Genomic DNA, 22,525 nt, shown 5'->3' with positions numbered 1-22,525 from the left:
ATCTCGCATTCTTCGTTCCAAAACTGTCTGATCTTTGAATGATCTCTCCGTGACCATTGTCCAATATCTTTTGATTCCATGAGTTCTAAATTTCTCGAATTAATTTTTTCTTCCCTTTTTTTCAAATCGCCATACGGCTTACATGTCAAGACGAACGAACGTGGTTCCTTAATAACACCATTGTGCTGTTATACCCAGTTTTGAGGTTTTTAAATTGCATGGAGTATTTAGCAATGAAAACTTATTAATACTAATAATAATACTAATAGGCATCTTTTCGACTAGTAGGCAGCTTCTTTTGTGACTTCTAAAGCTGTATTTAGTACTGTTGCGATATCTTTTGTTTTGTTCTAGAGATTTAAGTGGGTGTTAAAAATCGTGAGAGCTATAAGGAGTGAAAGAGCATGGGTTGATGTTTCGTATGATTTATGTTGTGTTGTAGTGTAAGTTAGAGTATTGTTCGTTTGTCTAGCAACATTGTAGGCGGTAAGATGGATTTATAACGCATCATCTGGCTTATAATTTTGAAATAATAGAGATGGACTATTGATTCGACTTGTTGTTGAATTATTTTGAATACTATTTAAAATTAAGAGATATTTTTTTACCGTCTAAAGTACATTTGTTGTTATTGATCGTCATCATTTGCATAAATGACACAGCAATAAGTGCTGTCACATAAAGAAACACATCAGGTCTAGGTCATGACAATTCAAACACAATAGAGCCAGCCTCATCTCTCCCTTTATCGTAGCTGTCAATTACTTCGAGTTCACTTAGTGGCATATTTCTTGCGAAAAGTCTCGCTTTGTTTACACCTTTGCTCATTTCACATGGCCTCAATTAACACCATCAAGATGCAAGTGCATATCAGGGTACAGGTCATCACTAACAAGCAGCGGTCACGGTGGGAAAGCTCCCAGCGTTCAGTTGCCACCTTTTACCTCTTGGACGTGGCTAGCTCACGAGTTGGCGCTAGAAATAAGGTTGCATAGTTTAAAAAACGAACACTTTGATTTTTTTTAACCAAAAAGTTTTAATGCGCCCTGGCATACGAAAATGCTTACATCAAAATTACGCTACGCTTGTTTGATTGCAGGCTGATAAAAAAATACGTGACATAGATAACAGAAATCTTGAAGAATTTAGAAATTGTTAATGCTTTCACTTGCAAATTTTCCACTCTAAGAAATTAAATAATATTTTTCACAAAATATTTATTTAAAAACCATAGAGCTAACAACTAATAGAGACCATCGGCAATAAATATCGTCCGACACGACATATCGACTCCCTGATATAGAGATAACCGCCGAGTGACCCGCGTGCGAGTTTAACCTATTGTTTGTGCTAGCTGTAAGCATAAACTATACTACGGGATTTAATGAAAATTGAATATAAAACAATAACACTTATTAAGTGTTTAGACAGCGACATTGTTGTCTTGAAGCAATGGTAGGGTTTAATTTTGACAATATGTAAAGGTACTTTTGAAAAGCCTAATTGCAAAAAATAAATGACTAATAAGAAATTGCGACAACATAAGAGGGTTTTCCAGACTAAACAGTTGATTAAAAAACTCCTCAATGAAAGTCAATCAACTTTGACTGCCAAACATAGTTCTTGCAAGTTACTATAGGATCCTTTCTATAGGTATAGCCTATAAAATATACTATGAAGATGATACTAACAACAACAAAAATAATTAAATAGAATTCCAATAATTGCCATTTATAATTTCTCATTAAACCACTCGTATTAAAAACGGTTCTCTCACGTAACTTTTAATAATCGTTAAAACGTTTAATGGCATATAACCATAGACCAAGTGATGGCTAGAGATGAGCAGTAAATAGGCATATGGGCTTTCTTCGATGCACAGATAGTGTAACGTGCGAGCGGTCGCCATTGTTACCGTGTGACCACAGATAGTGTTCTAGGTTATAAAGATAGCATAAATATACTATGTTGAAGTACTTCCTTGCGATTTATACTCATTATTTTATTTTCTAGGTAATTAGAGGCATAATTTATAGGTATAAATAAAGGAAAAAAAACCGCCATATTCTTTAATATCAAAAATGATGTACCTACTAAAATAAAAAATAGACGGAAAAGAACTGAAGATTAGAAATACAATGCAATGCAGTTGTAATGAATCTTTAAATTATGTGTAAAACTTTTGAGATTGTAAAAATACTGAAAATATTATTATTTTTGTTGCAAAATGATAAATCTAATTCCATTTATAGAAATTAACAATTTATCTAACGATTGATATCTACTATTCTTAACTCTACATTATTAATTAAGTCTCCAGTACATTATTAAGTAACTCTACATTATCTACTTTTATTAATTAAGTCCTGTTTATTTACCAGTTCCCAGTTAAAATGTCAACAACCATAAAATCACATCAGCATGATCAAAATGTCATACAACTTAGTTATCCAGATTTAGAGTCTATAAAATACTAATATCTTGAAAATCTCATAAAAATCTAGCCATCAATCTAGAAAAGTCATATCGCTTATGCGTCGATAGCGTGTGAGTACGCGTCGCGATTTAACGAAGTAATTAGTTTCATCAGGCAGGCCACCAGTCTATCTTGACCTTTCACCTCCCTCCGACACTCCACTACAACCATAAGCCAGCGAGAACAGTCAGCACGTTTGCTAAAACATAACCCTCCTTCTGACGCAGTCTGATAAAAATGGTCATTAAAGTCTTGTTCCCTGGAGACATCCCGCTTTTTACAGGAACTGTTTTTTGCAGGATTCTATTCAGTTGTAGGTATACGTGTTTTTATGTTAACGTTCACATGAACATCCCGTTTACAGTGTCGAAAAATCGATCCGTTCGAATTTGTAATTCTAATTCAAACACATGACAGTCCTGTTTTGCGGGCTGCATTAGTGGATACCGCAAAACTGGATGGCCGTGGATAAGAGCTCTGAGTCTATAAGTAACATTGTGTACAATAAAACGACATTTTTTTAGTCCATAGAGTGATGTTTTTAATTAAAATAATATTTAATCATACTAAAAAAAACTTTGTAAACATTCTCTTTTCTCCCCATAAGTAAGTAGTTTATGTATAAATGCATATAATATTTTGTCTGCACTATTAAAGGTAATATTTTCCAGGTGATAATAATAGAGCGGATACTTACTAGATAATACGGGTGTTAACAAGCGGTAATTATGCAAGTATTGTCATTACTGCATTTACTGCCTTGATTTCAGGAACAGATGCATATTCATTATGTTAATTACATAAGAATGTTATTGGTATGAAAATTTTATACAACTACAAACACATCATATTACCTACTTTTCAATGGTAGTTCAAAAATTAATGTATCTCGATAATTCGATTTACTTGTGTTTGCATGAGCCATCTAATGAACTGGCTTTAACATTTAGCCTATGACACAATGAACCGTGGAGCGTGTATGGTGACAGAGAGGTCTAATATACTGGCGCTTGGAGTAAGAAGCCCACAGAGCACCGTTATACCCTGACACCTCGCCCCTCTCTAATACATGACAATTTGCTTCGAACTGGGGAAAGAATAAAGTGCACGACAGGTCTAATTACAGTGGTCTAGTAGCAAGAAGTGATGGGAATAAGACCAGCGGAGTAAACTCAATCTGACCAGTTTTTACTATTTTAGAAAACTCGTCACGTTTCACGCGAGCGTTTGAAATTAGGTCTCATAATTCATTTCTGCATAAAACTTAATTTTATAGAATATCTGATTGCTTATCTTTCAAAGATGTTTTTGCTAATTTGTTTTAATCAGAAGTTTGATTATTTTATGAAGTTCTTTTTTCCGTCTTTTATTATATTTAAAAATAGGCATGATTTTTTTTGCAAAATAACTATTTGGAATTTCTGCTAATCACCGATACGCGTATCCGTATTTACAAAACGGACAAAATTAAAAAGTGGTTTTTCCTCAAACTTTTCATGATAATATTTTGATCCTTACCTATTTTGAGTATAGAAATAAAACCCATTACGAAAGTGTCCAAAAATGTTTGCCAAGTGTCCTGCACCAATCATCCCACGCTGTCGTCCTTTTTTGTGAAGGTACAACCCTTTGGCACCGCCACAAAGCGGACAAAAGGTGTCTTGACCAGAATCAGAGCATGTGTGAAGTTTTTTTTTGCAAATGATAAATCGATGTCTTCCGCCTTTGACCGTGTGATTCTGGTGAGAATGAGTTTTTAATACATTTTCAGACTGCGCGTTATGGAAAAAAAATTGCGAAAAGCGGTCTAGGAAAAATAATCGTTGAGAGAGTTTACATTCAGTTGGGCATATGGAGGGCAGATTACAACTGTCTACAGCATTTTTGCGCACGGGTTATGCATAGCTTATTTTTATTGCTTTATGACCTAGAAATAAGAATAACAACAAAAAATTGTTCTGAATTTGCTTTTATGTGTAAAAAATAGAAAAATTCATATCAATGAATGTATGAAACATGAACATAGAGATGATTCAATGTGTTGCCAAATATATTTTTTTCTTTCTTTCTTTCATTCTTTCTAATTATTAAAACATACCAAACATCCATTTAAGATTCATTCTCACAAGAGAAAATTTAAAATAGAGTCCAAATATTTATTAAAAATGAAAAGTTCTAATTTCCTGTTATGTTCCATAGAAGATTTTTCGCATAAAAATCTAACCCTATCATGCTTTCAGTATACTGGCCTTGGTAACGTCGTCTCTCAAATCTTACTATATTTTGATGAAAGCGTGCCCCTTGTTCTTGCGAATAAGCCTCCATAATTATTTATAAATATATCCCAATGAGAATGGGACGTGCATCTTTAGAGACATTCTACTATGAAGATGGAAAATTCAAATCGCTATAACTTCTTAAAAAGCAAATATTTTCGATTTGTAATCGCACTTTTTTGTATAAATTTGCTTATATAATCAGAATATAATAAGTAAAATCCATGCGCAAAAAAAAATTTTTTTTTTGTTGACCGGTGTTATTTTTAAAATGTAGAGCTATGTTTTGCATACTACTATAATATACTTCGCGTGATAAATAAAAAAAATCGCAATAATTATTAAAAAACTATTAGTCACAATAACTAAAACACAAAAAAAGAGTAGGTACAAATAGAACAACAATAATATTTATTACATTTCCTGTATGAGATGGCCAAAGTATAACGGAAACAATACAAGAAGCTGTTATTTGAAAATTCACTAAACATTTTCTAGAAAATGTACCCAACAATTTGAAGTGTGACAGCAACATAGAACCTAAATATAAAAAATAACAATTGTAGCATAAAAGTTACAGAAAATCAAATCGTTTTGCGCAGAAACCGCGCATCGACTCCTGCGCATCACGCGGTCGCGCCTCCATTGTCCAGCGGCGTAATTACAACACCTGTTCAGGTTCACACGACCACAGGTAGTCCGGGTCCGTTGTAACAGTATCCCTTTTTTGTTTCATCTCCCGGGTCGGGAGAAATCGCGGATCTCCGGTCAATCCCGGATACGGATTTTTTGACAATTGTCTGCTTTGCTATCATTCTGATTAGATTGACAGTCTAATTGCTGTAGTTTATGCTAAACATTCAACAATTCAAAAAATATTTTTTGAGAAAACATTGTGGTCTCAAAAAATGATTTTTTTTTTGGAGATAGATCTTTGCAATCATGCTACAACTGTTAGTAAGAAACAAAAAGGACATCAATTGGTCGAGTATTTGTACAAAAAGCTTTGACATGACTACAGAACCCGTAATACCCTAAGTACATAATCATGCCACAATGATTGACGTCCACGTAACTCAATTCATATTACGTTTATCCCAAAAATCATCAGTCCGAGGCTCACGCACAATTTGCTTCGACCTCAGCAAATCGAGTTATTCTATTTGCCCCTAATATTTGCGTCACTACACCAGATGTACGCTGGTGTCAATCTTCCATGTTTGTTTGCGTAACGGCAAACATTCGGCTGGGTCACTCATTTTGGTCGCGAAATATGATTGTCGTAATTTTATTACGCTCCCGTTTTTCGTCCGGCTCAAATGTGTTTGGTGTAATTGATGGAATATCAAATTGGCCAGATTTCCTACTGATTTTGTTAAGAATATACTTTAAGTATAACATTTCTTAATTTACCCTTAGATCATTTCTTTTAATAATCTTTGGAATAAGCTTAGATGAAATCCGGCGACACTTAACAGGAGAGCTAGGATAACCTTAATTTGTACCGCATAACTCAATTAGAAATGTACAAATAATGCGGCTACGGCTTTCTAATAATATAATTTTTAATCAGTATGGTGGATCCAAAATGAATTGCAATAAAACTTTTGATTTAGTTCGATCTCTGGCCATCAGTCAAGTTTAGAATATTAGCACAGTCCATCACAAAAGCACCGTCAAACCAATAATTCATACTAAATATAACGCGGAACAATTATAAGTCATCCATCCATTCAGATCTGTGCAAAATCATATTCATGCGCTAATGTCATTTTGCAGTGACATGCACTTTTTGCCATTCAAATAGGGGACAGTTGAATTTTTTCTGTATAAGCTTCGACTCGCCGTCCCTACGCTCGCATACGCATATTTTTGCTCATACGTTATTAGGGGTTGTGCGTGTGAAAAAAATGTACTATTATAAATAAAAGGAGCATAACAATGGGATGCGAGAACGATCGGGGTCACTAGAAAACGGCGGTTTTCGTACGAGCATTTTTTACCTGCCAATCTGGGGGTCCTTTTTTCATTAAAATTTTTAGGGTCTCAAACTTTATCGTGGTAGCCAGTCAGTCTGTGTTCATCTGCGAAGATGATCACATGCTTTATGACTTGGCGAGTCTCTTCTCGAACTGGACAGTGCTTTGGACTTAGAGTTTTTCTCTACTTTTAACTTAGTGAATTTACTTAGCAGCTTCAACTTATTGTCTTCGTGTGTTCCGACTTCTTCTAAGACTTTAAAAACTTTTTCAAATTATTTTATCGAACAATTTTGGTGTATAAGTGAAAGTTTTGAAAACATGGATCTTTCTTCGAGGAGTAAGTCAAGATTTTTCGACTCTGGAATAGATTTGCGACGCAAAGGTAACTTACATTTTAGTACTAACAATTTAGTGTTAGATTGCTTCCAAAGTGTAGTATTTATATGCAATCGAAGAATTGGAGTTAATGGAGGGAGAGGGTTCGTAATAAACGATGCAATAACCAATATTGGAGACAAATTGGAAAGTAATAAGGCAGTGAAAATGATATCTGGCCCAGAAATATCTGTATGAATCCCGATAGCATCTGCATTAACATATAAATGAGTGCGTTAGTGGACGGGACGGTATATATTTATGTTTTCCAACTATAGATTGAGTCGTGGGTATATTGTATGGGCTATAAATGATAAGATGTACATCGCTTCGTTCCGGTGATCGTTAATATTGCCGTTCCTAGTTGATTGGGTTTTGTTCCTATCTAGAACTTTGTATGATTCTTCTTGGGACCAAAAGTACTGAAAATATTATGGTTCATGAAAGAAAATAAGTCTTGAAATCTACGGCATTCCAAATAGGCTAGTTTATATCAAATGTCAAACAGTACGGCCGTCGGCGATTTATTTAACAACGAATAGCTAAAACAAAGCGTTTGGGGAAATGGTTATGGCAAACCTCAGCACTATATCAACATAAAGCGATATTTAAAAGTATATTTCAGATACAATTGCATTCCTTGGTTGCATTGACCGCAAAATCCTGCCACAGAGGTTGTATGTCAAAATAATGACCGCGGGGTAATGGCCCAGTGGATGGGCCAACGAGTGTGCGTGTATAATTTAAGTTCTCGCTAGACGAAACTGCGAAAATGTTTTGTGTGCCTAATGCCTCGGCTAATATAGTCGGCTATTTTATTCGCCAGGCCTTTTAGTTTTTTGTTTATACGAGATTGTGTTTAAATGTTTTGCTTAGAATTAAAAGCTCTAATTAAATTGGGATTTATTTTTCTTCAATGACAAGAATAATTTTGGAGGAATTACATTTCAGTTTTTCTAATTATTTATATTGATGACAGTCACGTTGAATGTCTGTTGTATTTTTTTTCTGTTTGATTTCTTTCTTATACAAGATTTAATGTTAAGCATCGTTGAGAAATTGTCTATTCATTTGAAGCTATAGTAATATAGTATTTCTAAGGGTTGCTGGTCGCTGGCAACAGTCCCGGCCGGACGTCGCTTTATAGTCTTTTTTATTGCCTTGATATACAACATACATCTATAGTGGATTCGGTCATATTCAACTCATAATAAATGTTGAAATTTTGAAAGTTACTCGTAGCATGAAAAGAAAAAACAATTGTGATGTGTTTTATACCTAGTGTACTAGCTTTTTCCCTCGGCTTCACCCGCGTGAAATTTAGTTTGTCACAGATCGTCACAAATTATAGCCTTTATGTTATTCTGGGTCATAAACAGTAATGCTGTAATGTTTCATCAAAATCTGTTCAGTAGTTCCCGCGTGAAAGAGTATCAAACATCCAGACATCCAGACATCCAAACTTTCGCATTAATAATATAAGTAGGATTGTTAACTTGTCATATTGACACATTTCCCATACTGAAACTCAATGTGCCTATTCTTCAGTTATAAGATATTAAAAAATCAGCCCTAAATAAGCTTAGTCATACCACAGGATAAGTATAGTAGGCTTCAAGTTTAATTACAGTACCTACTTCAAGTTTAATGAAAATGTTAATTCCGTAACATTTTCTTATAGCTTAGATTGTAGTTGCTATCCTAAGTTATACGGTTGGATTCAAATAAGGAAAATTTTTGAACAAACTGTGACTCACGCCGGATATCGAACTCTCTAGGCTCTAGACAGTGAATAGGTACCATACGACGTAACTTTTAGCATTCACTTACTTAAGTATTACTTAAATGAAAATGCAATGAAAATTACATTTCCATCAGATTTTCGATAGGTGTGAGTAGGTAAGGGTGTACTCGTTATTGCACTAACAATAAACTGTTATTTTTATTAGCCCCCGACTTAGGATTTTAATTTATTTTAAAGGCATGTTTTAACATCATCAAACCTTTGACTTAAAAGGTTAAATGTTGAATTTGACAGTAAATAATCCTCATGATGTGCTGAAGATTTGAAGTTGTAAACACTACCATAATCTAATAGAGTAAAAACGAATACTCACGTGATTTACGGATCTAGCACCTACGCTCCTACTTATAAGAGTCAAGGTATCCACCTATCTATGTAACCAGTTAATAGATACAGCTGGCGGCAATAATTAGCGTCGGGCAGTTAACGGCAGCGCAGAATTAAGATTTTTCCCATAAATGCCCGACGGCGGAGGATTAGGGGTTAAGTGTCCGCTTTAACGGGTATTGTTCTAGTGATGTAGCGCTGTTGATAGAGATATATCGATACGTGCTTTGACTGCCGATAGAGAATGGATAACGATAGGTGCTAAAGTCATGTTGCACAGAAATTGTAGTAAAATATTTAATGTATTTCCGAGTACGGAATAACTGTAACAGATGTACATCGTGAATGCTTGCTGTTAATAAGAATCAAAGAGATATGGAAAACAGACATAGGAACTAAAAATGTAGTAAATAGCTACCTATTCAGTTTTATATTTTATTAATTTGCAGTCAAAAAATAAAGAAATGGTAATCAGCATGATTGTATCTCTATTTTTTAGGCTGAGTTGCACCACCTAACTTTGTCCGTAACTATAACGATAACCGGTGTTTTTTGTATGGAGTTTGACAGATTTTGACGTTTGTCAAAGTTAAAGTGAGATGGTGCAACCCAGCGTTACTTTTATTTGTTTCATGAATTTAAATGTTTAAATGAAGTCTAACAAAGGACGATGGAAATATGGAATATAAATTTCGTAGCATCTTCAAAACATAATATTGCGCGTTAGACAATCTTTCTGCATCTATCGAGTATCGACACAGTGATCCTTCAGCATGGTCCCATCACTATCACATCGTAGTGTAGTGGCAGGCAGTCCGGCGTGGCGTTTTTATTGACACTCGTGCCGTGACAAATACCCACGAGTTACTGCAGGATAACGGCTACCACCCTGTTCGACTTGGAGATTTGATGTCAGATGTATTGATATTTTAGTGCGAGTGTACTTAGGTGAGCCTTTATGTGTCGCTATTTTATTGACAGTTGTGTAGGTATTAAGGCGTATATTTGGCTGACGTGTGGTGTCCACATTAGAACGCAACATCACACCACATAACGCTCTGGTTTAAACGTACCATATACTAACCATGGGTTGCACCATCTAACTTTAATTATAAAAAAACGTCAAAAGTCGTCAAATTCCATAAAAACACCGGTTATTTTAATAGTTAAGGTTAAGGGTGTAACTGAGGCTAAATGTATGAAGCCGATTCCATTCTGATGCTCTAAGCATAGCTTGTTTCTCACATGTTTTTGGAGCCAAATTAATTTCTTCCCAGAATTATATGCTAGTGCTAGTACTTAGTAGTAGCTAATAAACGATGCTAGTCTTATATTTGTCTGTAAACTCGAAATCGCCAAGCAGACTCTCGAGGTGTAGAACGAAAAAAACAAAGCAAAAAACAGTAGTATTAAATTAAATAGATCTTACTACAGCAAGGGATTATCTTTTAAGGGTGTTCTCGCCGATATCTAATCAAATTACCCGCCGTAATTCGTACCGACAAAAAGGCTGATTATCTTTATCTTGTTTTTGCCCTTTTCGGCCCTCGGGAACTAAAGGATCACTGGCCAGTGTTACACTTGTTGTTTTGAGGAACAAGTGTTTGGATTGCTAGCTTTTTTACAAAAACATACGGTTCGAATTGAGAACCTCCTCCTTTTTTTGAAGTCGGTTGAAAAGCACTACTTTTTGTAAAAAAAAAATGTGTGAAATTCATGCATCTTTGTTAGTGATAATTATTTTCTTCTGATGTTCTGGTTACGCAGTACTTAGTGAGCACCTATTCTAATATGAGTATTAAGAAGTATTTAGCAGTAAATATTGTTGTTAGTTCAAATAAAGGTAGCAAGCATATTTCCACCCCAATTAAGTTAAGAAAGTTTTCAGTTTCTACTTGTAAAAAAAGTTAGTACACCTGAATGGTTACTAAAAAAATAACAACTGTTTTTGAAATTGGATTACTGTGATTTTTGACACTTCGTCTTTCCTACGGTAGAATCGAAAATACCAAAACAATATGATAAAAGCCATATTTTTACTTAACACCATTCCCGAAACTTCCCGGGGAATAGAAAAAACAGCGTCCACAGAGGTGGCTGATCGAATTAAGGCCAGGTCAGTAATCGTGTTACCGACATCCAATACTGGGCAGAATTCTGCACAGTGATCCCAGCGCCCTCTAGCGAATACCCATCGTTAGGGATATTTGAATTTTTTCACCACTTTTTTCGCCACATTTTTCGCTCTAGGTGGTGTAACTCGATGCGTTGTGGGACACCGGACAGCCCTAATATAAAAAAATGTTTGTCGAAAAATTGAGAGTGAAAATTTATATTGTCAATTTTCTAACGCATCGGTTTCAACGTCGGATTCGATGGCGGATCTGATAGCCGATGGGCTTTGGTTAGGGGGAGACTGTTTATTAATTTGGATATTCATATTGATTGAATTTGATTGAGTTTCGCTGTTTTTGATAACAAATTAACTTGACTCATTTTATATGGCTTTTAAACATTTTTAGGGTTCCGTACCTCAAAAGGAAAAAACGGAACCCTTATAGGATCACTTTGTTGTCCGTCCGTCCGTCTGTCAAGACCCTTTTTCTCAGGAACGCGTGGAGGTATGAAGCTGAAATTTATATCAATTACTCAGGTCTACTGTCCCTTGAAGCTGTGAAAAAATCAAACTTCTAAGCCAACGTAATCAAAAGATACAGCCGTTTATGCCGCAAATTTTCGACACTTGCAAGGGAATCAAAACCTACAGGGTGCTTCCCGTGAACTCAGAATCTTGAAATTTGGTACGAAGCAACGTCTTATAGCATAGATAAAGGAAAAATTACGAAAACCATAAATTTTTAGTTACATCACATAATATATTTTTTTTAATAATTTTAAACTTACTACCCATTTCCTCATAAACGCGTAGAGGTATTAAATTGAAATTCATACCAAATACTCAGGTCTATAATACCTTTAAGCTGTAACAAAATCAAACTTCTATGTTAACGCAATCAAAAGAAACAGCAATTTAAGCTGCATATTTTGAAACTCGCAAGTACTCGCAAGGGAATCAAAACCTAAAGGGTACTTCCAGTCGACCTAGAATCTTGAAATTTGGCATGAAGCAACGTTTTATAGCACACATAAAGGAAAAATTCCGAAAACCTTAAATTTTTAGTTACATTACAAAATATATATTTTTTAATAAATATAAACTTATTACTTTTTTCCTCATGAACGCGTAGAGCTATCAAGTTGAAATTCATATCAAATACTTAGATCCAATTGCCTTTAACCCGTGAAAAAAAAAAAACATAGTTATGACTCGATTGTCGTAATGAACGAACTTTGTAAACCTTGCAGGTTTGTACGGAACCCTCGGTGCGCGAGTCCGACTCGCACTTGGCCGGTTTTTTTTCATAAATGTTTCAATTTATTTACGTGTATTTTATGAACCACCATACATGTATTGTTAGTTATACTAGTTTGCCATTATTGAAGACATTATTATCTTGTTAATCGCATTTTTTTGGTAAAGAAACATTGTAGTAACACAAATAAATGTAGCAACATTTTCGAGGACAGATGTAGTGGGCACATAAAAACAAAAGCTGTAAGTCCACATAAATGTGGCACATGCCTATGTGCACATAACGCTAAGTATAATTATAGGTGAAAAAGCAAGGGTTGCAGAGTGGCCATGTCGAGAGAAGTGTGACGTCATTAGCAGCCTGTTTGCATAGCCCGCCTTTTCGCATGAATGGCGACGCGAAACTGGCTTGATGGGCGTGTTTCCAATATGGAAGCTGGTTTCAAACGGCTGAAACCGTTTCGGTTTAGGCGTTCTTGTTTAAAAAAGAAAAAAAAATGTTACAAAAAATATTCATAAGAAATTATACTTACTAACAGAGCTTAAAGAAATACTAATTAAAAAGCTAACATTTTTAAAATAGAAACTTCAGAGTCTCAAATCAAATCTTTCCTATAATCAAGGCCAATCAAACAAATTTATTTTGATCTAAAACAATAAAACATTTATTATAACCAACAACGTATTTTTTGTGTAGAGTAGTGTAGAGTGGATTGACTGCTGTACGAATCTGTTTATCTGTAAATAAATACTGCCAAGAATTTAATCTACTATAATGCAGTTGATCAAAAAGACAGGAATTTCGCGAAAAAAGAATAAAACAAAAGCAAAGCGCGATCGCCGACAGAGGGCTTTATTTTGAAAACCCTTTTATGTCGAATGTCCATTTCCGACAACGAAAACTTTTGTACTGCACAGCAAAGACGCCGCTGTCAAACTCTCATTCACACAAGAAAAAAGAGGTCTCAATAATAAACGGGCATAGTGCAAAGCCAAACAAGTTGTGCCTCATAAAATTAATTTGCAAGCTGTGCAAATACAGTGGTTAAATGTTTGACTTGAATTATGTGGCAAGATACAGTGACCTTTGAAATACTCACGTTGCTCGCACTTACGTTGTAAATTGTTTCAAATAATTTTCATATTTTTGTTCATTTTTTTTAATGCCCACTGGGCAGTGTTTTCTCGTCAGTATTTCGTAGGCTTAAATTTGCCAAATGTAGCTCATAACAGAAACCGAATTTTACACAAAAATCTTTCGTATCATATTTTACATCAATCATTTCAACCGTTTTAACTGCGAAAGTTATAATATCTGGGCATAACAATACCACACCCCCGCAACTCTGTGGCTCTTATTATTTTTATTTCGCTTTATTATCGAAAACGTTCGATTTCCACCACAATGGGGTGTCCGTGAACCCCTGCCAATTAATGTTGGACACGGTGCTCAGAGCAATGTCAAAGTTAGACATGTTTTTTGTCCTGTATCTGTATAGATAGCCCTAATCAATCTATCATTCATGACCGCATATCTTCTTACACATTGACCGCATATAACTTCACAATTTTTAAAACTTTGAACCGAAAAAGTAGTTTTTGATTTAGTCCAAGAAGACCCGGAGTGGGTTTTGCTCTTCTCGATAAAAAAAAGATACGGATTAACAAACAAAAAACAACTACGCAAAAAAGCTTATGAATCCACATTATTTGTAGATCGTGAAAACATTTAACGAGCATCAACACTGTTTTGTACCTGCGTTACATTTTGCAAATGAACAGTGGTTACGGGGTGCAGAGGCAGCGGACAAAACCTGATTAATAATTAATGTCGGTCGAAACTTCTAACATACAAGTTGCTCTGCGAGGTTGACCTTTTCTGTGGCGAAAAAACAAAACTCAGATATAACTCGCGTGTCGCGCTGTGTGTAGTAACAAGCTAATTTAAACTTTTCGGTCCTCCACTCCTTTTGGAGGGTGAGTTCCCCTTGTCACCTGAGGCGTTAGACTATTGCGGCTAGACGTTTTTCAATAAGTTAAAGGTAGAACGCTACATTTGTCGACGCTTCTTTTTAAAATACACAACGCAGTCAATATGATTTCAAAAGATACAGACCTAATATAAACAACGTGATAAATATTTAAAACCTTTCTATCCATAAACAACTGAGTACCCTATTTATGATAGAGATGTCAATACACACATAAAATATCGATCACACCAAAAATACTCGAACCATCTAAATCAAACCGTTATCTATGGAAAGGTTCCGTCCCTAACTCCCAATTCTCCAATAAATCAATGGTCTTTGAAAACAAAATATGTGGGTGTAAAATTTTGTCCACGGCGCATGTGTGGGCTGACCACTGTCCAGTGGCGGCCGGTGGGAGTGGCCGCACTGCCCACTGGGTTTCACACTTTCCACGTAAAACTCAAGGGCTTCGTTTGTTTGGTTTTGTACCGGTGATTGATACAGATGTAGTTTACACACCCACACTTTCCCCTATCCGGTTATATAGCTGTTTATTTGAAGACTTTATTTGGGACATTAACGGGGTATGAATGATTGAATTTTTGATTTAGGGTGTAAGAAATATGTTTCGAGAATTTTCGAAAAGATTTTCCTTAAAAACTTCGTCGTTACGACATTATTCTTGTTTTCAGTTGATTGTGACAACGCATTGGAACGTATGTCGTATTTGCATAGCTATCTCACTCAGGCAGTTCCATTTTGGACATTTAATTGTAATGCTAATACTTGGTGGTACTAACGCAAGACGCATTTTACATTCGAATAGCCACAGAATATTTTACTGTACAACGATGCCTAGAAACCAGTGAGTATAATCTTAAATGTGACATCATCCTAGAGGTGTGACGTAGTCAGGAAAATTCCACAGATCAGAAATAAAGCCACTAAATGGTAAAATTGTAAATATTATTTTCCTGATAAATATCTCTATAAAATCTATTAGACTACGAGAGCAATAAATCAGTGGCCGAACCTAAAACAATAATTCAAAACCTGCAAAAAAATAACTCCCTATCAGAACGTTGACACAAACCAACACCTAAACGGAAACGCTTCCTAATAGGAAGCATTCAAAAAACAATACCATTTGCCACGAGCCATATTTCCTTAAAAAAAACTCAAAATTTACATAACAAACCCTCTATACAAACGCGCGAGTAAACAGACCCGCCGAATCAAGGTTTTTACCTTATATTAATTTAGTGCTCAAGTTTCAAACCACCCCTGTTTGGCCGTGCCTACTTCTTACAAAGGAACCCCAATAATAACGGCTCAAGATTCCGTAGCTCTTACATGAAATTAGCTCTTAATGCTTTGATGTGCCGCCCAATTGTAGAACTTGAATGGGAAAAATGCCTTTATAATTTTGAGGTGAGAGGTACGACCGGTTTCTATATTTACATACACGTATGAACGAAGCAAAGGTACATGTATATTTTTTTACATGCGACTCTTACAATATACCTACCAAAAGTAAATCACACAACATTTTAGTTTAAAAAGTACCTACAGTAACACAATGCAGCTTTCGTAGGTTAAAACTTGGGTAAAATCTTTCAAAAAAGTTATGAATTTAAAATTTTCTCCTTACTTATTTCATTGTCCGTTCCAACAATAAATATTTCAATAGCCTACAAGATGTAATTACCAAATTGAAGACATCTGTTCCAAAACAGATCACGTCGAAAACGATTGACGCTTGTCTTTAAATAACCCTTCCAAAAAGACACCTCAAAGTGCGGTTATTACTTCATTGTAAACAGTGCCACGGACAGTTCCTTGAATCTTATTTAAATGACATAGAGGTCATTTCTCAAGGGATTTTTACTGCCACTTAAAGATAAGTGGTCAACACCGCAACTGACACCTTATTTTTGAAGACCGTGAATGCAAACCATAATTAAATGCAATTTAACGCTCAAAGGGTTGAGAAAGTGTCATTCCCCATATGTCCTGGTCGAATGTTGCCAAACATTTTTTTCAATATCTTTAATAAACAGGTCACGACAGTTTATAGTTTTGAATTGCATGATGGTAATTATCATATTATTTAGTAATATTCATGATTCATGGACATTCATCTTTACATCGGTCACAGAATATAATGACCGTAATTTGATATTGTGATTAGAATCATCGAAAGATTTATAAAAGCAAAGTGGAAACTGAAAACGAAAACCTAGTTTTCGTGCTAGAAAGACAAAACTAAGAAATATAAAATGCCATTGAAGAATAACAACTAGCGATACTGAATCAGAAAGGATTCCTACAACTCGATATAGGTACTAAATTTTAAATAACTTGAAAAAATCGAACCAGAACAGCGTATTACATTTGTTTTCCATTATCTAAGTAACTAGAGATTGCGGGGCGAAGGGTTCGTTTCCCACCTTAGGCAATTCCATTTTTTAAATCTAGTTTGAGATCCGACGCGACTTTACCCCATAATAGAAAAATTTAAGCCTTAGTTGAACTCTAGTTTTTGATATTTAGTATGGAAATGTCATTTTAAATCAATGTTCATTTCGGCTTCAACTTAATAGAGTCTACATTTATTAATTTATCAGTATGGTACGTTGATGATCATCCCATACTTCCAGATGCAAGCTATGTTTTTATAATCCCTTTTTTCCTCCAGCGGATGCGGACAGCGCGGCAGAGGGTGGCGGGTCCCCCACTCCTGGGGTGCCAGCAGACACCCTGACCTGCGGAGCTTGCAGGAGAGCCTTCGCGCTGGCGGACATCGTCCGCTTCATCCAGCACAAGATCTCCGCTTGCGATAAGGACCTCACCTCGTACCATTGTTATAGTGCAGGTTAGTAAACGTTTCGAAAAAGGCAGTAGCTTAAAACTTGGTTAAAATATGTGAGAAAATCCTGAAATCTCTTGTTAATGATTTGTTTATGTGAAGTTTGGAGCTAATATTTCATTTTTTTGAATAAATTGTTCTTTCTAAAAAAGCCATCAAAGTCCAAGGATAAAATTCTAACTTTATTATTATTCAGAACACAGTTTTGTTGAAAAATAACAATAGTAGAGTTTATTTTTATGTTCCATCGTCCATACAAGTTAATATCATGAGTAATCGATATACACCCACTTAAACTAAAAATCATTTACCAGGTCCGAACTCCGACCCAGAAGACGGCTCCAGACCTGGCCAGGTTTCCACTGGCAGTTCAACGGGGCGGAGGCCGTCGCTCCTCACTGCTCGGAGACCTCCCAGCAGTAGGGTGCACACCCCTCCTCTGGCAAGCCCTTCGATAGCGCCCCCTGACCTTCTGGAAGATGGAGGAGCTTCGAGCACGCCGAAGAGGTTATTAGATGGTAAGTTTGGAATCTGCAAATTATTGTGGCTGGGTTGCACCATCTTAAATAAACTATAACAAGTCATAATATAGTCAGTCAACGCTATACAAAATAAATACTGGTTATGGTTATAGAATAGTTACGATTAAAGTAAGGTGATGCAAATTTGCCTTAGAGGATTCATGTAAACATCATGTTGCTCTAGTAAATAAATTATATGGAAACAAATTTTTACGCCATTCATAGGCCTAATATAAAATATTTTAATTTGATTTGGAGCCGATATTAAAGGCAGTATCAATGTTATTTCAATTTTTGCGCTACATAGACCTAATTTGATCTTGAGATCAAACAAACCAACCGAAAAAAGAACTGCTATCTTTGACACTTGCTTCATCAAAGCACAAAATCCCATGATAACGTTTAATAAGATAACAGCTACAACCATCGAAAGAAAATGTTTACTGATACTGTTTCTAGACAAATAAAAATGTATTTTAAGAATAAGTCTGTATCAACCACGTAATAGAGTTATCAGGTGCCTACTTTTGTTAGGAAATGAATATTCTGAACTCACCTTGACGTTACGTAAACGATTAGATAATGGTTTCTGTCTCGATTCGAAACTGTTTATATCTTTTGACGATGCTTTGACACTACCGATTGAGTTATTTATTGCCGATTCTTGTTGATTTATCTGACTCTAACTAGATCCAAATCATTGTTATCATTGTTATGTTCCTACTAGCTTTTGCCCGCGGCTTCACCCGCGTGAAAGTTAGTTTGTCACAGATCGTCATAAATTATAGCCTATATGTTATTCTGGGTTATAAACAATATATACTGTAAAGTTTCATCAATATCCGTTCAGTAGTTTTTGCGTGAAAGAGTAACAAACATCCAGACATCCAAACATTCGCATTTAAAATATTATAGTAGGAATAGTAGGAAGTAGAATTTAATCAGAAGAAATAAGTATGAATAAATACAATTATCAATCCTCAGGAAAGTATCTATTTTGCGATCTAAAGGGGTTTCTATTGGTTTGTTCTAACCAGACGCTGACAATGAGACGTCAACGCCCAAAAGAAGAGCATCGACGTCGCCGATGCCTTCGAGCTCCCCTGATGTAGACATCAAGCCTAAAATCAAGCAGGAACACATGGACACGTCCAGCTCTCCTGAAGACCAGAAAAAATCTAGGACAGAAGTAGCTGATGCGGAATCCAACACAATGCATAGTGGTAAGTTGGTTGGTTGGTTTCCTGAACACTATAATCCGGGCGTTTTCAAGGCGAGAGTGAATAGGCACTTTCAGGGCAGATATGTACCATCCTAGACTGCATCTCACTTAACACCAGGTGCGATTGCGGTCAAATACCTGCCTTGTCTAGCATAAAAAAAAAGTCCAATTTAATTTCATCAAATACTGAAATTGCCATTTTTCAATATTTGCTTATAATCAACGACACAAATCCTTATTATCACGGCAACATTGTTAAAAATATGCTCTCACATCATGTACGTAGTAGACGTTGTAAATTAATCACTTGGTAGCCTTTGATTGTATTTGGTGTGTTTATCTTGCTGATAACGTGTATGAATCACTTGCATAACAGCTGTTGCGTACGCTAATCGGTTAGGATATCTCACAATTTGATCACTCTTTTCGGGGATAGATAAAACGGTTCTTAGAAAACGTTACTCAGATTTATAGTTACGGGACAAAAAATATTTTGGGCTTAATTTCTTAGATTCACTAACAAGTCGTGTCCAAACGGGCAAGACACGTGCGGCCATTCCTTTCATTCGGGAGTTCGGCGTCATTGCCTTTTCACGGTCGGTATTTAGTAGTTTATTAATGATTCTTGCAATTGACGCTGCCAAAGGATTTTCGGAGACAATTTTATCTTCACGTTCTGTTGCCTTTGTCGCACGTCATGCAAGATGTTGCGTAACAATGCTGGACGCGGATTTTGCTGATGTCATCGTGCGTCCATTTGGAATGGAGCTTAGAGCTGTCATTTTCGGGCAGAATGTCCAACAGGATGTTTCGGTTTTGGTTGCACAAAGTCCTCTGAACGAACAAGAGCTAAGACACTGTTTTTTCAGTAAAGATTTAAGATTAAACACAAAAAACACGTCAGGGTTTCCTTAAAAATACAAAGAGTTAAAGAACGGGCGCTAATCCTTACACAGTTCACTAACGGAATTAAATAAAAAAGGAAGATTCAGAACATCTGTATAAGCGAGCAATCTTGGGGGTGGTTCGAAAAATAATCTATCCAACCCTTTTGTGAGCAGATGTGCCGTCATTCGACACTTTTGTATTAAACCGTTGCACAACAAAAGATTTCTTAAACCCGAAAATTGTGCGGCGTACTGGATTTACAACCCGCATTTTGTCATCGCTTTGTGGAGGTAGAAATTTGATCGGCCGCGGCAACTTGCTTTACTTTGTGCTGGTGATGCTAGAGTTGTTGCATTCTTGAAAGCTACATAACCCAGCAGACGTTGCTACCCAAACATTACCACAGAGTAATTTAAAAAGTTTGACTGAATATAAGGAAATTTGTGCCGTGGTAGGGCTTCTGATTTTCAAAGTAAGCCCCAAGAAAGTCAAGACGATTACGTAAATTGCAAAGTTGAAATCGGTTGCTCTTAATCAAAAAGGGGTAAAAAATTAAGACAGTACATGAGCCATACAAATGACATAAATCGTGTTAATAGTTACAGAAGAGCAGTTATTCAATGGTCAATGTCTCATTCACATTTTTTCATTCACATTGCAATGAAATAATAACATCGGGAACGAAATATTCCGTAACAGTTACGTCGTATTGTACTTTCATAATGGCTTGCGCTATCATAGAAATGTCAATTGCAGGTTTGCTTCGACACCAGTTGTTCGGCTTATTGAGTTTATCCTAAACGTTCATATTAACCCTTCGAGTGAGCTGTCAAACCGACTATATTCAATAAAGAGAGGGTCCCGCACAATGCTCCTATATTAAACTGATAAACAGAAACAAAGCAACGCAAACCATAAATCTACTCAAGTTTTAAAACCGCATTCATACCAAAGCTTATTGTCACAACAAGACTATAATTCTAATGGTGACAGTAAGTCGCGACCTCGTGCCAAGTTAAAAAGGGATCTTAATTTTAATTGTATTATTTTGTACATATTAATTAACCCCATCGCTTTACGAACAGATAAAGGGGATGTTTTGGAAGAAAAAAATTATTTGCATGAGCGCACGATTGACGTGCGCGCATTGTTGTCTTCTGCCTTTTGTGATGACCCTTGTGTTAACCATCAACCCGGCTACGCCTAAACGACTCATGTTTACTAAAATGATCATTGTAATTTCGACCTTTCAACAATTGGCTTACAGCACAATACGCAATGACGTCCGCCTGGTGCTAATGGCTTTCAGTTACCTACGGACCATGATATTATAATTGTCAAAGATGCTACCGAAGTCCCATTGTTAGAGCGGCCTTTTATAATTTTTTCAAAGATAAAAAATGTTTGGCGTGTTCCTGACACGTGGTACACGATCATGGGTTCGCCGTGACCTATGGAACTTCTTTAAGCGTGACACAATGCTCGTGGATATTTTTAGTTTTTGTACCGACGGGAAGGTAGCTAAGTGGCGGGTTTAAATAAGTGGGATTTAATTTTAGATGTGACGTTTCGTCTAAAATGTGTGGGGAGGGTTGTCTTGGTCTCGTGCCTATCGCGTGGCTTTGACACAGACTTATATTTAGATATCGAAGATGTCCCTTCTATTTTATGGCCTGGTATTTCCATATTTGTAGATGCCCAGTTTATTTGTGCGTCGTTAACATTTCAACAAAAAGCTGGTACGGCACACGGATACTGAGTCTACAAGGTGGTGCCTCGTTCATTACCATCACAAAACGCTGGCAAACCGTTGGCCGTCACTTATTTGTATCAAAACAAATATTGGATCAAGTGTACATTGCGTCCAGCGTCTGGCCTCTTTGTTTGATTTACGAATTAATGAAGGATTGTCGGGCTGCCGTGTTGTATAGTTAGTGTTAAATATTTGTCAGGAATTACACTCGTTCGAATTGTTCCCTTTCGGTTGAAGAATTTCAATCCTTTTTTATTCTGGCTACCGTGCGGCTGGTCAGTTTATCGATTCGTTCCCCCTCGTTGATAAAATTATCCTCTCAAACTTGGATCCGCATGGTCTACCGCATCGCAAAGCGTTCGGTTAGATCTGTGGACAATGATACGCTTTTTACTTGCTCGCTCATGCAAAATAAACACCCACATAAAAGAGTTTCGATGGCTGCGACTCAGTTAAAATCTGTCCGCTTCTATCTAATTACGCATTCATAAACCGTTTCCATGATAAATGATCGCCTCGCAAATGATTTCTCGATTAACTCCCGTCCGAGATATTTCCATATCAGAACATGTTTTCTTAAGGGTCGCCACAAAAGCGCCATCTCGCCTCCCAATCTTTAATCCTATCTCGGGACCTTTGCGGGCGAATTTAAATTTCTTTAGAAATATCGTCTTTATTATATACGT

General features: G+C 36.2%; 1 protein-coding gene across 1 annotated transcript in view; it reads left to right on the top strand.

Annotated features, from left to right (window-relative positions):
* The window catches only part of LOC135078181 (B-cell lymphoma/leukemia 11A), a 40,314-nt gene that overhangs the window by 6,135 nt on the left and 11,654 nt on the right, over positions 1–22,525 (top strand). The window contains exons 2-4 of the mRNA XM_063972766.1: positions 17,285–17,461; positions 17,770–17,973; positions 19,014–19,199. Coding sequence (XP_063828836.1) covers positions 17,285–17,461; positions 17,770–17,973; positions 19,014–19,199 — 567 coding nt within the window. The remainder of the gene's footprint in view (positions 1–17,284; positions 17,462–17,769; positions 17,974–19,013; positions 19,200–22,525) is intronic.

The sequence above is a fragment of the Ostrinia nubilalis genome, chromosome 14 (assembly GCF_963855985.1).
Source record: "Ostrinia nubilalis chromosome 14, ilOstNubi1.1, whole genome shotgun sequence".
Taxonomy (NCBI): Eukaryota; Metazoa; Arthropoda; class Insecta; order Lepidoptera; family Crambidae; genus Ostrinia; species Ostrinia nubilalis.
Note: the sequence above shows the minus strand (reverse complement) of the source record. Positions and strands in the feature narration are given on the sequence as shown.